This window comes from Lepisosteus oculatus, chromosome 10 (assembly GCF_040954835.1).
Source record: "Lepisosteus oculatus isolate fLepOcu1 chromosome 10, fLepOcu1.hap2, whole genome shotgun sequence".
NCBI classification, from domain to species: domain Eukaryota; kingdom Metazoa; phylum Chordata; class Actinopteri; order Semionotiformes; family Lepisosteidae; genus Lepisosteus; species Lepisosteus oculatus.
Genome location: NC_090705.1, coordinates 25,152,897 through 25,167,278, shown reverse-complemented (window position 1 = coordinate 25,167,278; position 14,382 = coordinate 25,152,897). Strand labels below are relative to the sequence as shown.

Genomic DNA, 14,382 nt, shown 5'->3' with positions numbered 1-14,382 from the left:
TTAATCCACTGGTTTCAGATGTTAAAATTCCATATTGTTGTGAGCTTTGCCTGTGGGTCCATGAAATATAGATGGTGTGCCATTAATAGGCATAAAATGTTCTGCAACAGACCTGGTAATAATTTACACGTTATTCACGGAGATTAAAGTTCCTGGTCATCGCTGGACTCAAAGGGAACTTTGAAATGTGTATCACACTGATGTCCACAATACAAAAAAACTTTCTTTGCTTTAATTTCTTTACTGGGAATGCCACAGATGATCCCAGGAATTCTTTGACCTGGGATACAATTTTACTTCATGAACTTGAGTCTTGGGAAAATAAATCTGTTTAACAGAAGATCCTTCAAATCCAGGCCTTATGCTTATGTGAAAACAGAACATCCTGGGTACAGATTTAAGGACATGCCTGGAGGATTTGAAAATGCTCTTTAACAATAAACTGTAATGTGAGTGAAATACAGATAAACAGTTGTGGATGAAGGAGACAAGCTCTTTTGAGATCCAGGTTCTTCAAAGCTAGGCATGAGAGACCACCTGTAGAGCAGTGTTTGTTGTCCTATGGCAGGGGTCTACAACACTGATTCTGGTCTACAGTGCTGTATGTTTTACAGTATATGTAGACTTAAATGGTCAATTAGAAGAGCATGTGTACTCTTCTTTAAGCAACCAACTCAGCTGGAAAAAATGCAGAGTTAGAGTTACCAGGAATGTGAAAGATGATTATAGTATGTCAAAAATATGACTTTGTTTCTTAATATTCACACCTATTTAAATCTAGAAGTATTTGTACGTTCAATGTACTGTACTAATATCACCCAAAACAAAACACAGAAACACAGTGGAGGACATACAGTATAAACCCCACACATGCAAATAGCCTCAGAGGTCTGAAACTGAACCCAGGTCATCAGCACTGCAAGGCAGCAATACTAGCCACTGCTCCACTATGTCACCCTTTCTTTAGATATGTATTTCTGCATATTTATTTAATTTTATTTTACTTTCAATTACAAACTTGCCTCATTGCCTCAGACTCTTTGATTGTAATACTGACTTAAAGTATTGGAAGGTAAAGCAAATCTAAAAAAGCACTGGACAGAAATGAAACTGAATTTACTTGTTCTATTTACATATTCTAACCTTGCTTCCTTAACTGTACTTACAAAGGGAGGCTCTAAGCATAGTCTCTTTAAATTTTGTTGTCTGTATGTGTTATTTCGTTCGTTCACTTTTTCTGACTGTTTCACTCTCTTCACTCCTGTCTCAGATGGGGTTCTTCCGTCGGCGGTACAAAGAGATAATTGAGGCAGAGAAGAACAGGAAGGACAGCGAAGAAAGCTGGGACTGGGTCCAGAAAACCCAGTGAGCTGCCAGATATACCACTCACATCATGTGATGCCTGTCTGCCAGCCTATCAGTTCACATCCCTTGAATCTTCCATATGTGGAAGAAGAAATTCTTCTCCAGATTTTTCGGAGGCCTGATATGTGTTTTTGTTTTTTAAATATCGTGAAGCTGACAGCTGGAAACTATTCCTGAGGTGATCACGTGACCTGCAAGGAGTAATTATGTTCTTCCTGATGGAGTTGAACTTTGAACTCTGAAAAGAGAGGGTTCTCTATGGAAGGAAGCAGATATCACAACAACATTTGTGGTAAAAACCCTCAGGGCACTGAACTCGTTAGCGAAACTTATTTTTTTATACATATATGCCCTTTTTTTACTGATCACAATCTTCAACAAATGTATTGATATTTTTTTTTGCTGTGTTTTCTGTTTGACATATCTAGATATTTACTTCAAGGCACTGATGACTGGTTAACGCCAAAGTCAACATTAAACTTTTCTGTATTATGGAAAGGAGACACATTACACCAAAAATACACTTAAAAAACACAAAGTTAGATTATTTACTGTTTTCAAGCTGAAATGTCATGATAATGAATGATCTCTTTTGCCTTACTTCCTGTGTCCACTCCCTTATGCAAGCACCTGGTAATGCTTTTAAAGTAGAGGCATTTCAGCTTGCTGCTCTGATTTATCGAAAATGTTAAGATAGTTTAGATCAGGCGTGTTCAACTTTGGTCCTCAAGAGAAGCTGTCCAGCAAATTTTAAAAGTTTCTTTAAATCTTAAGCTTCAAAAAACAAGGAAAGGCTTCAACTTGTTCAAGTTAACAAAAATTGAGTTAAATTAGTACTTAAGTGTTTAGAAACCTTCTAGCCCTCCAAGACTGCAGTTGTGCACCCCTGATGTACATTAGGTCCATTATGCTGAATTTAGGAGAATGCTCACCAAAAGTTATTTTAGGCAGGTATCAATCACATTAATTGTTCAGTATTTGTTCGGATATGACATATCATACTGTATATGTTAACAAAGTGCACAACCAATAGTTTTTTTAGTCTTTAAGACACAGAGTTAGAAATGAAATTTGAGAAGGTACCACTGATTCTAATTCTGTGCTGCTTTGTTTATGACAGTGGTGCACGATACCAGTCCAAGTTGGTAGTAGTGTCTGCAGACTGTTGTTCCTCCTCTGTTCTCAATAACATAATTGAGCTAATCATTAGCTTAATTGGACCAGTTTCTTTTCAAAGATCTTCAGCTGTTGATAATTTAAAGAGACCTAGAATACCTGCTGGATTCTAGCCTTCAAGGACTGGAGTTGTGAACATATGCTTTATGAACACAGACATACAATTCCATTCTTACAAGTTCTGTCTGTGTTACCTCATCCGCTGCTTAAGACCTTGGGAATGTGTACCTGCTTCACTATTTTAATTATTGTAATTAAGCTGTTATGCACAGGGTTGCCAACTCAGGTTCTGGGTGGTCACCATGTCTGCAGGTTTTAATTCCATCTCACCTTTTAAGGCAGTTGAGCTAATTATTGGCTGAATTGGATTCTGATCTCTTAAGGTTCTATAGAGGTTTAGGGAGCCATATAAAACTTTAAAACCTGTTGCTCTGCGGCCCTCCAGGAAAACCCTGTATAATGAGATCAGAAAAAAAGAAAGAACTGCTCCGTAGTGATTCCTAACAAATAAGTCAGGAACAGCAACTGCCAAAGTACTAATCAGTGCAATCTACTGAGGAGGGATTTGCATATTGCTTTACTGTATTGATATTTCAGAAATCTGTTATGACAGGCTATAATAGAAAAATAAATGATGAAAAACATACATTTAATATCCTGAGCAAATCTGAAAAAGCATTTATAACACAAAGCTATTTTAAATTGCTTATTATGAAAAGCAACTCACAAAACTTACCCCCCCCCCCCAAATTGCACTAAAAAATACAAATTTCTTAGATAAGCCACATCATTTTTACACTTAAGAAAATGACTGCTTGTTTGTCTTTTGATACGTTGATTTGATAAGTTGATCATGATTAGTTTTAATTCCTGTCTGAAACTTTGAATCAACTACAGAATTGGAAGAAGGTTAGTAACAATTCATGATGGCAAGTCTCCAATATAAGTAAGGCACACTGTACCAAAGAAATTCCTATGTGCCTCACAATTACAGTCCCTGCAACTGTCCATTTATGCTAAAATTCTTTTTTCTCAGGGTCATGAGAGAAAAAACAGAGTACTGCTGCATCCAGATGAGTGTATTGCACAGCGTGAATATCATTTCACTATTACTGTCTCTAAGCGTAATAGCTTTTCCTATTATTATGTTTCCATTAAATATAGAGTAATATTTTTTGATTGTTGCATTTCTTTCATCTGCCCCAAATCTTGATTTGCTTTTATTTGATTTGCTTTGATTTCCAAAAAACGTATTTAGAATATATGTTGTCTGTTTTTAAAGGTGAAAGAGTTCCATTGAATCTCTGTAATTGGTACTTTGTTTCCTTGGAATCGGTGTGGTTATTGATTGTTTCAGTTTGATGAAATCAGGAAACGTAGTAGCTAAGCATTTCTTATGTGCTTCTAAGTCTGAATATTCACTTGAACTTGCATCCTCATAACTGCTGCTGATCCAGAACAAAGCTTAATCCAAAACACAAACTATTGAGAGTGGGTCTAAGAAATAGTGATGTATCACTGGATAAAAGCAGAGGTGTTGAAGTGAACTGAAAAATCATAGAATGGACACCTGAATGAGCTTGAATACCTTTTAATTTAATTAGGTGGCTTGTCATTTGTAATTGTTTTGTTTTATGGTTTCTTGAGTGTTTATTTCTGAATTGAAATCAAAAGCAATAAATATCCACAGACAGTCTTTGTACTTTGCCTTTGTTATACTGCCCATTGCATTGCATTACTACCTCTGTCATTACCAGTGGTTTAGAAACCACTTCGTTAGGATTGTCACCTTGCCCCATAATCCCCAGTCAGTATTTCAGTTAATGTACAGAATAAGTACTAAATCATTACTAAATTGATATTGCTACATAATTACACACAGTAATTATATACCTGTACAGTTACTGATCAATGTGAAAAAATAAAAAGTCTGGAATAATGTGTATTTTCCATTTTACTTTGCATCATATGCAGCTATTTGTTTTTTAAACAGCAAGCTATTCTTAACCTTATTTGTACTGATTGATGATCTAAAATGCTAATGTGTAAAATAAACAGTGTAGTCAATTACTTATTTAATTAGCAGACTGTAATTTAGGCCATTTTTTATTTAAAAAAAATCATGTCAGACTATGGTGGGTGGCACAGTGATACTATGGTTAGCATCACAGTGCTTGGGCCTTGGGTTCATTTCCTGGAGTGCTACCTACATGGAATTTGTATGTTCTCCCCTTGTTTGTGTGGGTTTCCTCTGGATACTCCAGTTTCCTCCAAAGGTCTAAAGACATACTGCTAAGTTAATTGGCTACCTGGAAAATTAGCCCTGATGTGAGTATGTGTGACCTGTGATGAACTGGTATCCTGTCCAGGGTGCACCCTACCTTTCATGTGTTGATTGGTTGGATCAGCTCCAGCTCCTCTGTGGCCCTGAATTGGATAAAGATTATAGAAAATGGATGGATGGGTGTACAGTAGGACCATTTTAAAATTAAGCAACAACATTGATTTGGAAAAGGTTTGGTGCTCACATTAATTTTATTTAAAGGGCAACCTTAAAATCTGGTTGTGTCTCACAGTGTCTTAGGATTATGAAGCCTGGAGGCAAGCATACATGTCTTTAATGCTGTTATCTGTTTATTCAAAATACTGTAGAATGTTACTGCAGCATTGATCAAACAAGACCTGCCATGAGTGTAACAAATGATCATATAAGCTTTGTCAATACTGTGGGAGCAAGTTTCTCTTTTACTAAAACGAGAAGAAAATATGAAAATACATCTTTCCTTTCAGTCATAAAATTAAATAAAAATAAAAAATGATTATGTACTGTAAAATATTCTATATATAGGAATATACACTGTCTGTATTATAATGTATAAATACTGTGTAAATATCCTTATGTACAGTATTACACATTTCTATTGCAAAATAGAGCAAACACTTATGTGTTTATCCACATTACTGATCATACATTTAGAAGTAATGTGATGGGCCAAAGTAAGAACTGCATTTATTCTATTTCTCATTACTGTACTAATTTGACTACTTTACTAATGCTTGCACCCCTTTGAAGAGCTAACCATTTCCATTACATAAAGATCGTAACGGGGTTTGTATCATAAATAAAAATAACATCTCCAGAGACTGCTAGTTCATGTCAGTGGCCATCTAGGACAGGGATTCCTCAAACAGCAACACAGTTGTGCTGCCAGGGTAGATTTGGGATTGGTCGGTAAGGACTCCCTTAGCTTTCTGGCAAAGTGCAAATCCTGGCTTGCTGGGCACCTGCAGGTTTTGCAGTGGCATCAATGAGTGCAAGAGGATTCTCCAATCACACATTCTGCAGCCTGCTGCATGACTGTCTCCACAAGTAGGATTGCTGCAGGAATATGGCCATAAGTGATTTAAGTCTTACAACAGCAGGCGAATGTGAAGTTGGTGGCTGTGTGCTAAAAATGAATTATACAGTACCTGTAACAATTCAATTTGCCCTTCTTTTTCTGGAACTGCTGTGCACCTGGGAAGATTGTGTTACAGGTAATTCATAAATTTGCTGGTCAGGCATATCAGTTTACCAGAAGAGAAATATTCTCCTCATCCTTAGTCCCTGCCGGTAGTATATTATTTGTTGCAATTTTGATCTGTTTGGTATACATTAAATCGTTAAATTATGCCTACTAATGATTGTGTCTGACAATGTCAAATGACTAGGAGAATAAATGAGTTTCTCAGATGTGTACAAAATTAAATCATCATTGCATTTTCCATACAGTATGTTGCTTAACCCCTTAACCATGTGCACATCCATCCTTCCATCTGTTTTCCAGCTGCTTTATCTAAAATAGGCTTGCAGGCCCCAGCACTCTAAGGCACCAATGCAAACCACTATGCTCCATGTGAATATATCATAATAGATGTTTTCAATACATTCAATACATTACTTTTACGATTCCTCCCATCTGGAATACAAATACACCAGGAAGGTGTCTTTTCAATAGATTCAATTCATTCAATGTCAGACAGGAACACTGTAATTTGTGAGGTGATATGCTGTCATTGGACATCTCTTTTGAAGGACAGGCCGTTCAGCGATGTTTTGTAAATTAGTTGGTTTGACAGAACTAATAGCTTTTCTTCTTCCTATAGGGCAACTCAAATGCTGTTGCTTCTCCAGGGTGCCTGTAGTATCCAATGTCAGAGCATGGCAGTCTTTGTTAAATTTGAACTTATCAATGGGTAGAACAACTTTAGTATAAACTTGAACATAATTTTAAAGTTCATACACTGACAAGGATAAGTAGCTCTCACCTTTTAATTTGTCCAGGAGTGGAAGGGAACACTACAGTGCGTAGTACAGAATCAAACCTGAATGGATTGCATCACAAAAGGTGTTGAAACATAATAATTCTTTATAACCGTTCCAAGCAGGATTCTAAGACTGTTATGTTTTTGATCAAGTTTTGTTTGTTTTTATTAAAAACTGATCTATATGCATGTAAAATTAATATAATATATAATATAAACAGGACATGTCACATTAAAAAAAGTAATTACTGTTTATCAGAATTTGCCCACTGGATTTAAACCATATTAATTTAAGGACTTTGAAGGACTAAAACACCAGTTAGTGTCATAAGCACCAGGAGGCCTTATCATTCTTAGCATTTTAAAGGATATGATAAAAACAAGAATAGTTTCTTTGCAGCTGTATACTGTAATTATGGATTTTATGGGGTTTCTTTTTGCATGTGCTACTTTTATGAACGGTAAAGCAGTGTTTTCTTAAAAATATACAGGCCTGTGTGAGGAATGGTTTTGTTTTTCAAAGTTCATCTTTGACATAACATTTCCATCATTTTACATTTCTGTCAGTAATTAAAATATTTTTTAAGTTCTTTTCAAAACTTCAAAACCACAATATTTATTTTCATTTTAACTACAAATACAGTTTATACAACACAGAAGTGATTGTTTTACATGTTAGAGACAAAAGGACTTTAGCTCAGACATGCTGTAAATCAAATGTTTTGCAACAGGAGAAAATTCATCATATGGAAAAACAACACAACTGGACACGTGACAAGCTAGAATTCAATGTTGTGGTTGGAGGAACTGACATCAAAACAACAAACCAGCGCACTGAAAAAATAATTTGTGTTTCCAGCTCTTCTGAAATTAAGACAAATCAGTAGGAGGTAAAGCACCTCACTTGTGTGCCATGTGTTGTAAACACACAAATTTCATCTGATAGAATCAACATTGTGTAATGTTCTAACCCATTTAACATGTTCATCTGTCATTTACATCCTGCAGTATGAGTAAAGTTAAGGGAGGTGCTGGATTATATTAAGGTCATTTGGGTGGAACCCAAACCCACATCCCCTAGTCAGCTCAAACCAAACCTCCATTAGGGGACATGGAATTTACTTGGACACAGTAATCTGCATTACACCGCTTTATACAGTTGTGTCAAATGCCTGACCAGCACTTTGAACTCCAGTCACGACAGAAAAATGTTTAGTTTAAAACCCCTTTAGAAGTCGCTATTGCTGTTTTACGTGACCTTGTGTTTATACTACCGTTTTGGAGCGACCTCTAGTGGACTGTGGATAGAATATAGGGGATATTTTAGACATTCTGCGTTCTACAAACGCGTTGAGCATTGCAGTGCTTTAACATTATTTTTACAAGGATGCTTAGTAGGCTTAACAAACCAATTGGTATTAAAATAAAATATGTAATGTTAACAAATCATGGTAGTAATACATAGAAAAAAAAACAGTTATCCCTAATGACTTCCAGCAAAATAAAATATTACAGAATGCTAACCATTCAGAAATGCTTTATTTTGTTTTTGGAAGAAGGTACTTCTTGGGCATCGTGCTGGGATATCCGGAGTATAATATTTTGCAATTAATAGTTTCTTGTGATCATGTACTTGTGTTCAACAAATCCAAAAGCACCTTATATATGAGAAGGGACTTCATTCATGTGGCACTATTTGCAAGAACAGCAAATATTGATCTCACTACTTCAAATCCCGCGGCTGGAAGAGGATTCCTACTCTGTTGGGCTCCTGCGCAAGACCCTTAACCCCAACTACTCCAGGGGTGCTATACAATGGCCGGCCATTGTGCTCTGACCCCAAGCTTCTCTCCCTGTCTGTGTGTCTCATGGAGAGAAAGCTGGGGTATGCAATAAAGATGAATTCCTAATGCAAGAAATTGTATATGGCTAATAAAGTGATTTTATCTTAAACAAGGAGTATAGTTGTATTTTAATCAATAAGGTCCAAAAGTATTTATCTTCATCATTGCTGTATGATTTGGTTTCCAGCATCACTTTTGCCCTGTACTTTGGCTAGCCTGACACTATGTACAGTACACTGCTCATAGTGCATGTAAATTTATATTATAGTATATTATAGTATAGAGTAAATTTAACTTAATTCAGTACTTCACTGTAGTGTGGAATGAGCGTTTTAGCCGCTAGGTGTCGATCTTTTACTCTGATGAACGTTTAGTCTCCTCCTGGTTTGAGGGACTGCCAGTGAGCCTGGCGGGAAGTTTGTCTCAAATATAAGGTAAGATGTTTCTACTATAGCGTATATAAAGTATATCATCATCATTAACTATCGGTGTTGTATAATGTGTGACGAACCTGTTAGTAAAAGTCTCCAAGAACATGTTTGAAAATTTTGAAATTTTTCAGGAGAGATGTGTTCCTGTGGATTTTGTTTCGTAGAAATCGGTAGCTTTCTACAACGAAACGTAAACAAGCATGTCGAGTTTACATGGATTTTACTTACAATTCTGTATTGTATATATAATATTTCTATAAACATTAAATTTATTGCATGAATAACGTTATGAATACATCGATAAGATATGGTTTTTAAAGTGAATATTACGCAGTAGGGATTTATTGTGTATTGCCTCGAAGAAAAATGGATTTACACCTTTGTATGTTCATCAGCGCTTTTAAACTAGGTGAAGTAAGTCCTTTTTTGATAGAGAAAAATATCAGAACTGGTAATACCTAGCTCGTGATAAAGATTCGATAAGCACATGTTCGAAATCAATTAAAATAAATCCGTAATTCATTTCTACTGTCATCAACTGGCAGCTTTAGTTAGGCCTGCATTTTTTAAATTTGGAACTATTAAATGAAAAGGGCAGGGTGATTAAGGATAATTCCCCCCCCCCCCCTCTGTGTATAAAATGAGGTGGAGCCTGAAATATATGGGTAAATTTAGTTGGCATCCTAATATTTACCTAAATATTACCTAAATATTTATATTTAAAGAATGCATATAATTGTGAGGGTTGGCTTAATTAAAAAAACGGTGTGATTGTAATACAGTGATGCTGTAATAGATAGATACTTTATTGATCACGTGAGGGAAATTGCAGTGCAACAGCAGCTTAACACAGACAACACAGCCACAGTGTAACGAATGATACAATAATAATAATATTGACTTCAAAATGTTTTTGAAATAAAGCAACATACTTAAAAAAATATTTAACAGTTGCTTAACTAATTATCCCACACAAACTTAAAAGTAACCAAAAATGTTAATGAAGTGAACAGCTTTATTGCTATTGTTAGTTTCATTATTGCGTTGCTGTGATTTTTCCAGTTGCAAATATAGAAAAGTTTCTAGTTTAATCATAATTTACTAGTTCTCCATGTTTGAACCTATAGCGGGAGTAATGCACACCAATCTTATAAGATAACCTTGAGCAGTCTTAAATCCACTGTCTCCATAGCAATGGTATAATGCTCAATTTTCACAATTTATTAAAGGATTTTTTGAAAATCATGTCTCTATTCAAAATATCCTAGTGAACATGGGCTCATAGGCACCAAAATACTGTTGGTTAGCACTCAGCTTGAGCCCACCTGCTATTATACATTATTTTCATTCTTACTGCTTTAAGTACTCGCAGAACTGGAGCTGTTTAGCACAGATAATATTTTATTACCCCAGTACATAATTACAGCAATATCAACAGTGGCAGAGAAAGCACATAGAAAATTGAGTAAATTTAAATTGTGCACATATCCAGATCAGAAATGATACCCTGATCATGTTATGTGGGTGTTTCATGTCAAATTTAAAATGAACACATCCCTTGTAACAATAATGAGAGAAGGTTACAAAATGTTTGTAAAACCTAATACATGATAATTTTATTTTTTATTGTGTGAAAATCAGATTCCCTGCAGATAAATGTGGTTCCTGCCATCATTGTTTCAACAATGTTACTGTATTCAACAGTGTTAATATGTTTAAAAATGTAACCAGTTTGTCAGATCTGATATATTTACCCTTTAAAACTCCACACTGTTATCACATTGGTATTTATTTTTTCTCTTAGTTTATTATATGAAAATAAACTGAGAATTTTAAACTTATAAATTTAATATTCACAACTGTTCCAAGCAGGAGCTACAGCAAGAGAGGGGCAACCATGAGCACAATACATCTGAGTGAATGGCAGAAGAGGTCCTTTGACATTTCCTCTGGCACCTGCACACCTGAACAGAAGGCGGATGCCTACCGTGCGCATATTCTAGACATTCAGTATGCATGGGCAAACGCGGACATCTCTGAGGCCTGTGCTGGGAGCTTATTCAGGAAGTACACAGAGCAGTATTCTGCAGTTGTCGATTCTGACAGTCCACAGACAGGACTGAACAACTATGCTGACAGTGTCTTGCATCTGGCCAGATGTCAGAGGAATGACAGTGACAAGTGGGAGTCATCCTTTACAGCGGAGAGCGTGTTAAAGCTAAAATGTGTGCAAAGCATGATTCAAGCTGGAACTGAAAGGAGGAAATCTCTGGTGGCACCTGCTAATGCGAACATGATGGTTGGGGATGGGGTTGCTGATGAGGTGAACAAAGGTTACCCTAAATGTGCTCTTCTTGCTATTAGTAGTACTGGAGGCCTGGTTTTAAGACCCAAAGATGTTCCTTTAGCCTGCAATACTCAAATAAACAGCTCTGAGATGGCTCCCAAGCCATATGCTACAGCACCAAGTAACATAAATCCTGGTTCCTCCTGTGCTTCTTCCTCATTTAATAACCAGGCTCCTTTTGCTCCTCTTTTTGGTTACTCGGAAAAGCTTGGTGCCAATCCAGCAGCAAGTTTGGGGCCCCTTCCACCAGCAAAACATTTTTCAGCAGGTGGGAGTCATTCTTACAATACCCAGTCAGCCTTCTTGTCTTCAAATTCTGCAAAAAGGAAGATGTACAGCACGAGCAATGAAAACAGTTGGGGATTATTCCCTGGATATGGACAACATCAGCAAAGAGAACAAGATACTCAAAGCAGTTCTGGCAAGGGAGAGTGTACAGAAGAAAGCCGTGCGACCAGCTTCAAAACAGCTAAGGAGCAAATGTTTGTGAACCAGCAAAAAAAATACAACAACCAGCCCCAGCGAGCACATCCTGTGTCCCACCCAACTGGGGTCAAAAAGTCCCTGGGTGCCAACAGATCTCGTGGTGCTTTTGGAAAGTTTGTGTCACCTATGCCAAGGCAGGAGGAGGACAGCCATGCAGGGGTGATGTCTAGCAGAGTGTCTGACTCTGAAAATGCACATCCTGTGGATGAGCGACTCAAGAACTTCGAACCAAAAATTATTGAACTTATCATGAGTGAGATCATGGACCATGGACCCCCTATCAGCTGGGATGACATTGCTGGACTGGACTTTGCCAAAAACACAATCAAGGAGATTGTGGTGTGGCCCATGCTGCGGCCAGACATCTTCACAGGGCTCAGAGGGCCTCCGAAGGGGATACTCCTCTTCGGACCTCCTGGGACAGGCAAAACACTGATTGGCAAATGCATTGCGTGCCAGTCTGGAGCCACCTTCTTCAGTATCAGCGCTTCCTCTCTAACATCAAAATGGGTGGGTGAAGGAGAGAAGATGGTACGGGCACTGTTTGCCATTGCCCGCTGCCACCAGCCTGCTGTCATTTTCATTGATGAGATTGACTCTTTGCTGTCCCAGAGAGTGGATGGTGAGCATGACTCCTCCCGTAGAATTAAGACTGAGTTCCTGGTGCAGCTCGACGGGGCCAGTACCTCTGCTGACGAACGTATCCTAGTGGTGGGGGCCACCAATCGTCCCCAGGAGATTGATGAGGCTGCTCGAAGGAGACTTGCCAAGAGGCTTTACATCCCTCTGCCTGTTGCCTTGGCCAGAAAGCAGATAGTTGTAAACCTGATGTCACGGGAGAATTGTGAACTCACTGAGGAGGAGCTAGAGCTAGTCATCCAAAGCTCTGAAGGCTTCTCTGGGGCAGACATGACCCAGTTGTGTCGGGAGGCTGCTCTTGGTCCTATCCGCAGCATTCAGATTACAGACATTGCCACAATTACACCAGACCAGGTTCGCCCCATCCTCTACTCAGACTTCCAGGAGGCTCTCAAAACTGTGCGCCCCAGTGTCTCTTCCAAAGACTTAGAGCTGTATGAGGAATGGAATAAAACATTTGGCTGTGGCCGCTGATCCAACAGCATGTAGCCTTCTTCTTTGTGGTTGTGTTCCACAAACTTCTAATGATTATTGTATAATGATAATAAAATAAATAATAATAGCCTTATGGTATAGCAGTGTTTTAGTTTGGGAATTTTTAAATGGGTATGTCTTGTGTGCTATTTGCACTTTAATAATTTTCAATGTGTTTTTTTTTTTACAAAAAGTTATGTATAAAACATTTTCACAATACTGAGTTGTTCTCGGGTAGTTGCTGATATACACCTCAGACTAAAACAAAGGTACCTTATTTAATATGAATTCTACAGATTAAATGCAATCACTTTTTTTCAGTAAATGAAAAGTGAAAGTTTTTAATTGCCTCCAAGATGCTCCACTTTATTCTCTGAAAAACTGTTTTAATATCGTGCCAAATTAACAAGATATTTCTTTGTATTAATGAAAATAACTCAATGTCAATCTTGTAGAATACTGCATTACAAATTTTACCACTTCAGACCTGTAATAAAGTTTTTGATTAAAAGCAAGATTGGATTAATATTTATAGTATTTTTTACTCACTGTATCAAATGTAGAACATAAGAACACGTTGCTATGTGATTGAAAGTGTAATGCCTGTGTGACTTATGCCTGAGCACAATACCTCTGCAGTTCACATTTCTTGACACGTATATGGACAGACATGTTGTCATTTCTTACTCGGGAAGTAACAAGGACCATAAAAACATGAGCTCTAACCTTTTTTACAGACAGCAAACTGCCTCTCATTTCTTAATTGCTTAACTTTGTATGATTAAAGTTTAGGGGAAGAAATGCATGTTGCATTTTTAAAATACTGCAATTTAACTTCATGTTCCAGATCTAGAAACTCGTGTTCACCAGTTTTAATATTTGTTGTTTAATTTTTAATTGTCTTGTTAACTATTCTAGCAAAAACAGCCTGGAAAATCTTGCCAGAGCTGTTTGAGAGGAAGGAAGGTAGTGAAACTGCACAAGATGTAACTGATAAATACAGTAAAAAAAAAAATCAATATTTTACTATTTCAGTGTTCGGTTGTGTTGTACAGACAGTACAGTATAGCTTCTCCTTCCCAATTTCAGAAGGCATTTCTTAGGGCTTCTTTGTAAAGCTACTTTGTGCTGCAATGTTTACTTGCTGTAGCACATTACAGTTGATGCAGAAGTGAAACATTTTTTTCAGAACACTTAAGAGTTTGCATTACAGTAACAAAATAATATGAGTGAAAGTTGTTTAACTCTAAAATAAATATGTGACTGCACAACTGGCACTGCATACCTGAGTCAGTATTTTCAACCAGTAGGACTA

The 14,382-nt window shown here is 37.1% G+C and overlaps 2 protein-coding genes across 3 annotated transcripts in view; both read left to right on the top strand.

The window, feature by feature from the left end:
* The window catches only part of itga9 (integrin, alpha 9), a 140,293-nt gene extending 136,056 nt beyond the window's left edge, over positions 1–4,237 (top strand). The window contains exon 28 of the mRNA XM_006635723.3: positions 1,271–4,237. Coding sequence (XP_006635786.2) covers positions 1,271–1,369 — 99 coding nt within the window. The 3' untranslated portion in view covers positions 1,370–4,237. The remainder of the gene's footprint in view (positions 1–1,270) is intronic.
* A 4,800-nt stretch (positions 4,238–9,037) lies between these two features.
* fignl1 (fidgetin-like 1) lies at positions 9,038–13,582 on the top strand. Of its 2 annotated transcripts, none has more exons than XM_015357292.2 (2): positions 9,038–9,124; positions 10,991–13,582. In XM_015357292.2, exon 2 carries the CDS (start codon positions 11,019–11,021, stop codon positions 13,065–13,067), a length of 2,049 nt encoding a protein of 682 aa, XP_015212778.2. In that variant the 5' UTR covers positions 9,038–9,124; positions 10,991–11,018; the 3' UTR covers positions 13,068–13,582. The 2 variants fall into 2 exon arrangements, with proteins under 2 accessions (XP_015212778.2, XP_015212777.2); XM_015357291.2 differs by having other exon boundaries at positions 9,055–9,124; positions 10,994–13,582.
* The last annotated feature ends 800 nt before the right edge of the window (positions 13,583–14,382 follow it).

Excerpts from the sequence above, each read along its gene's own strand:
- fignl1 (XM_015357292.2), top strand. The coding sequence starts at position 11,019 with ATGAGCACAATACATCTGAGTGAATGGCAGAAGAGGTCCTTTGACATT.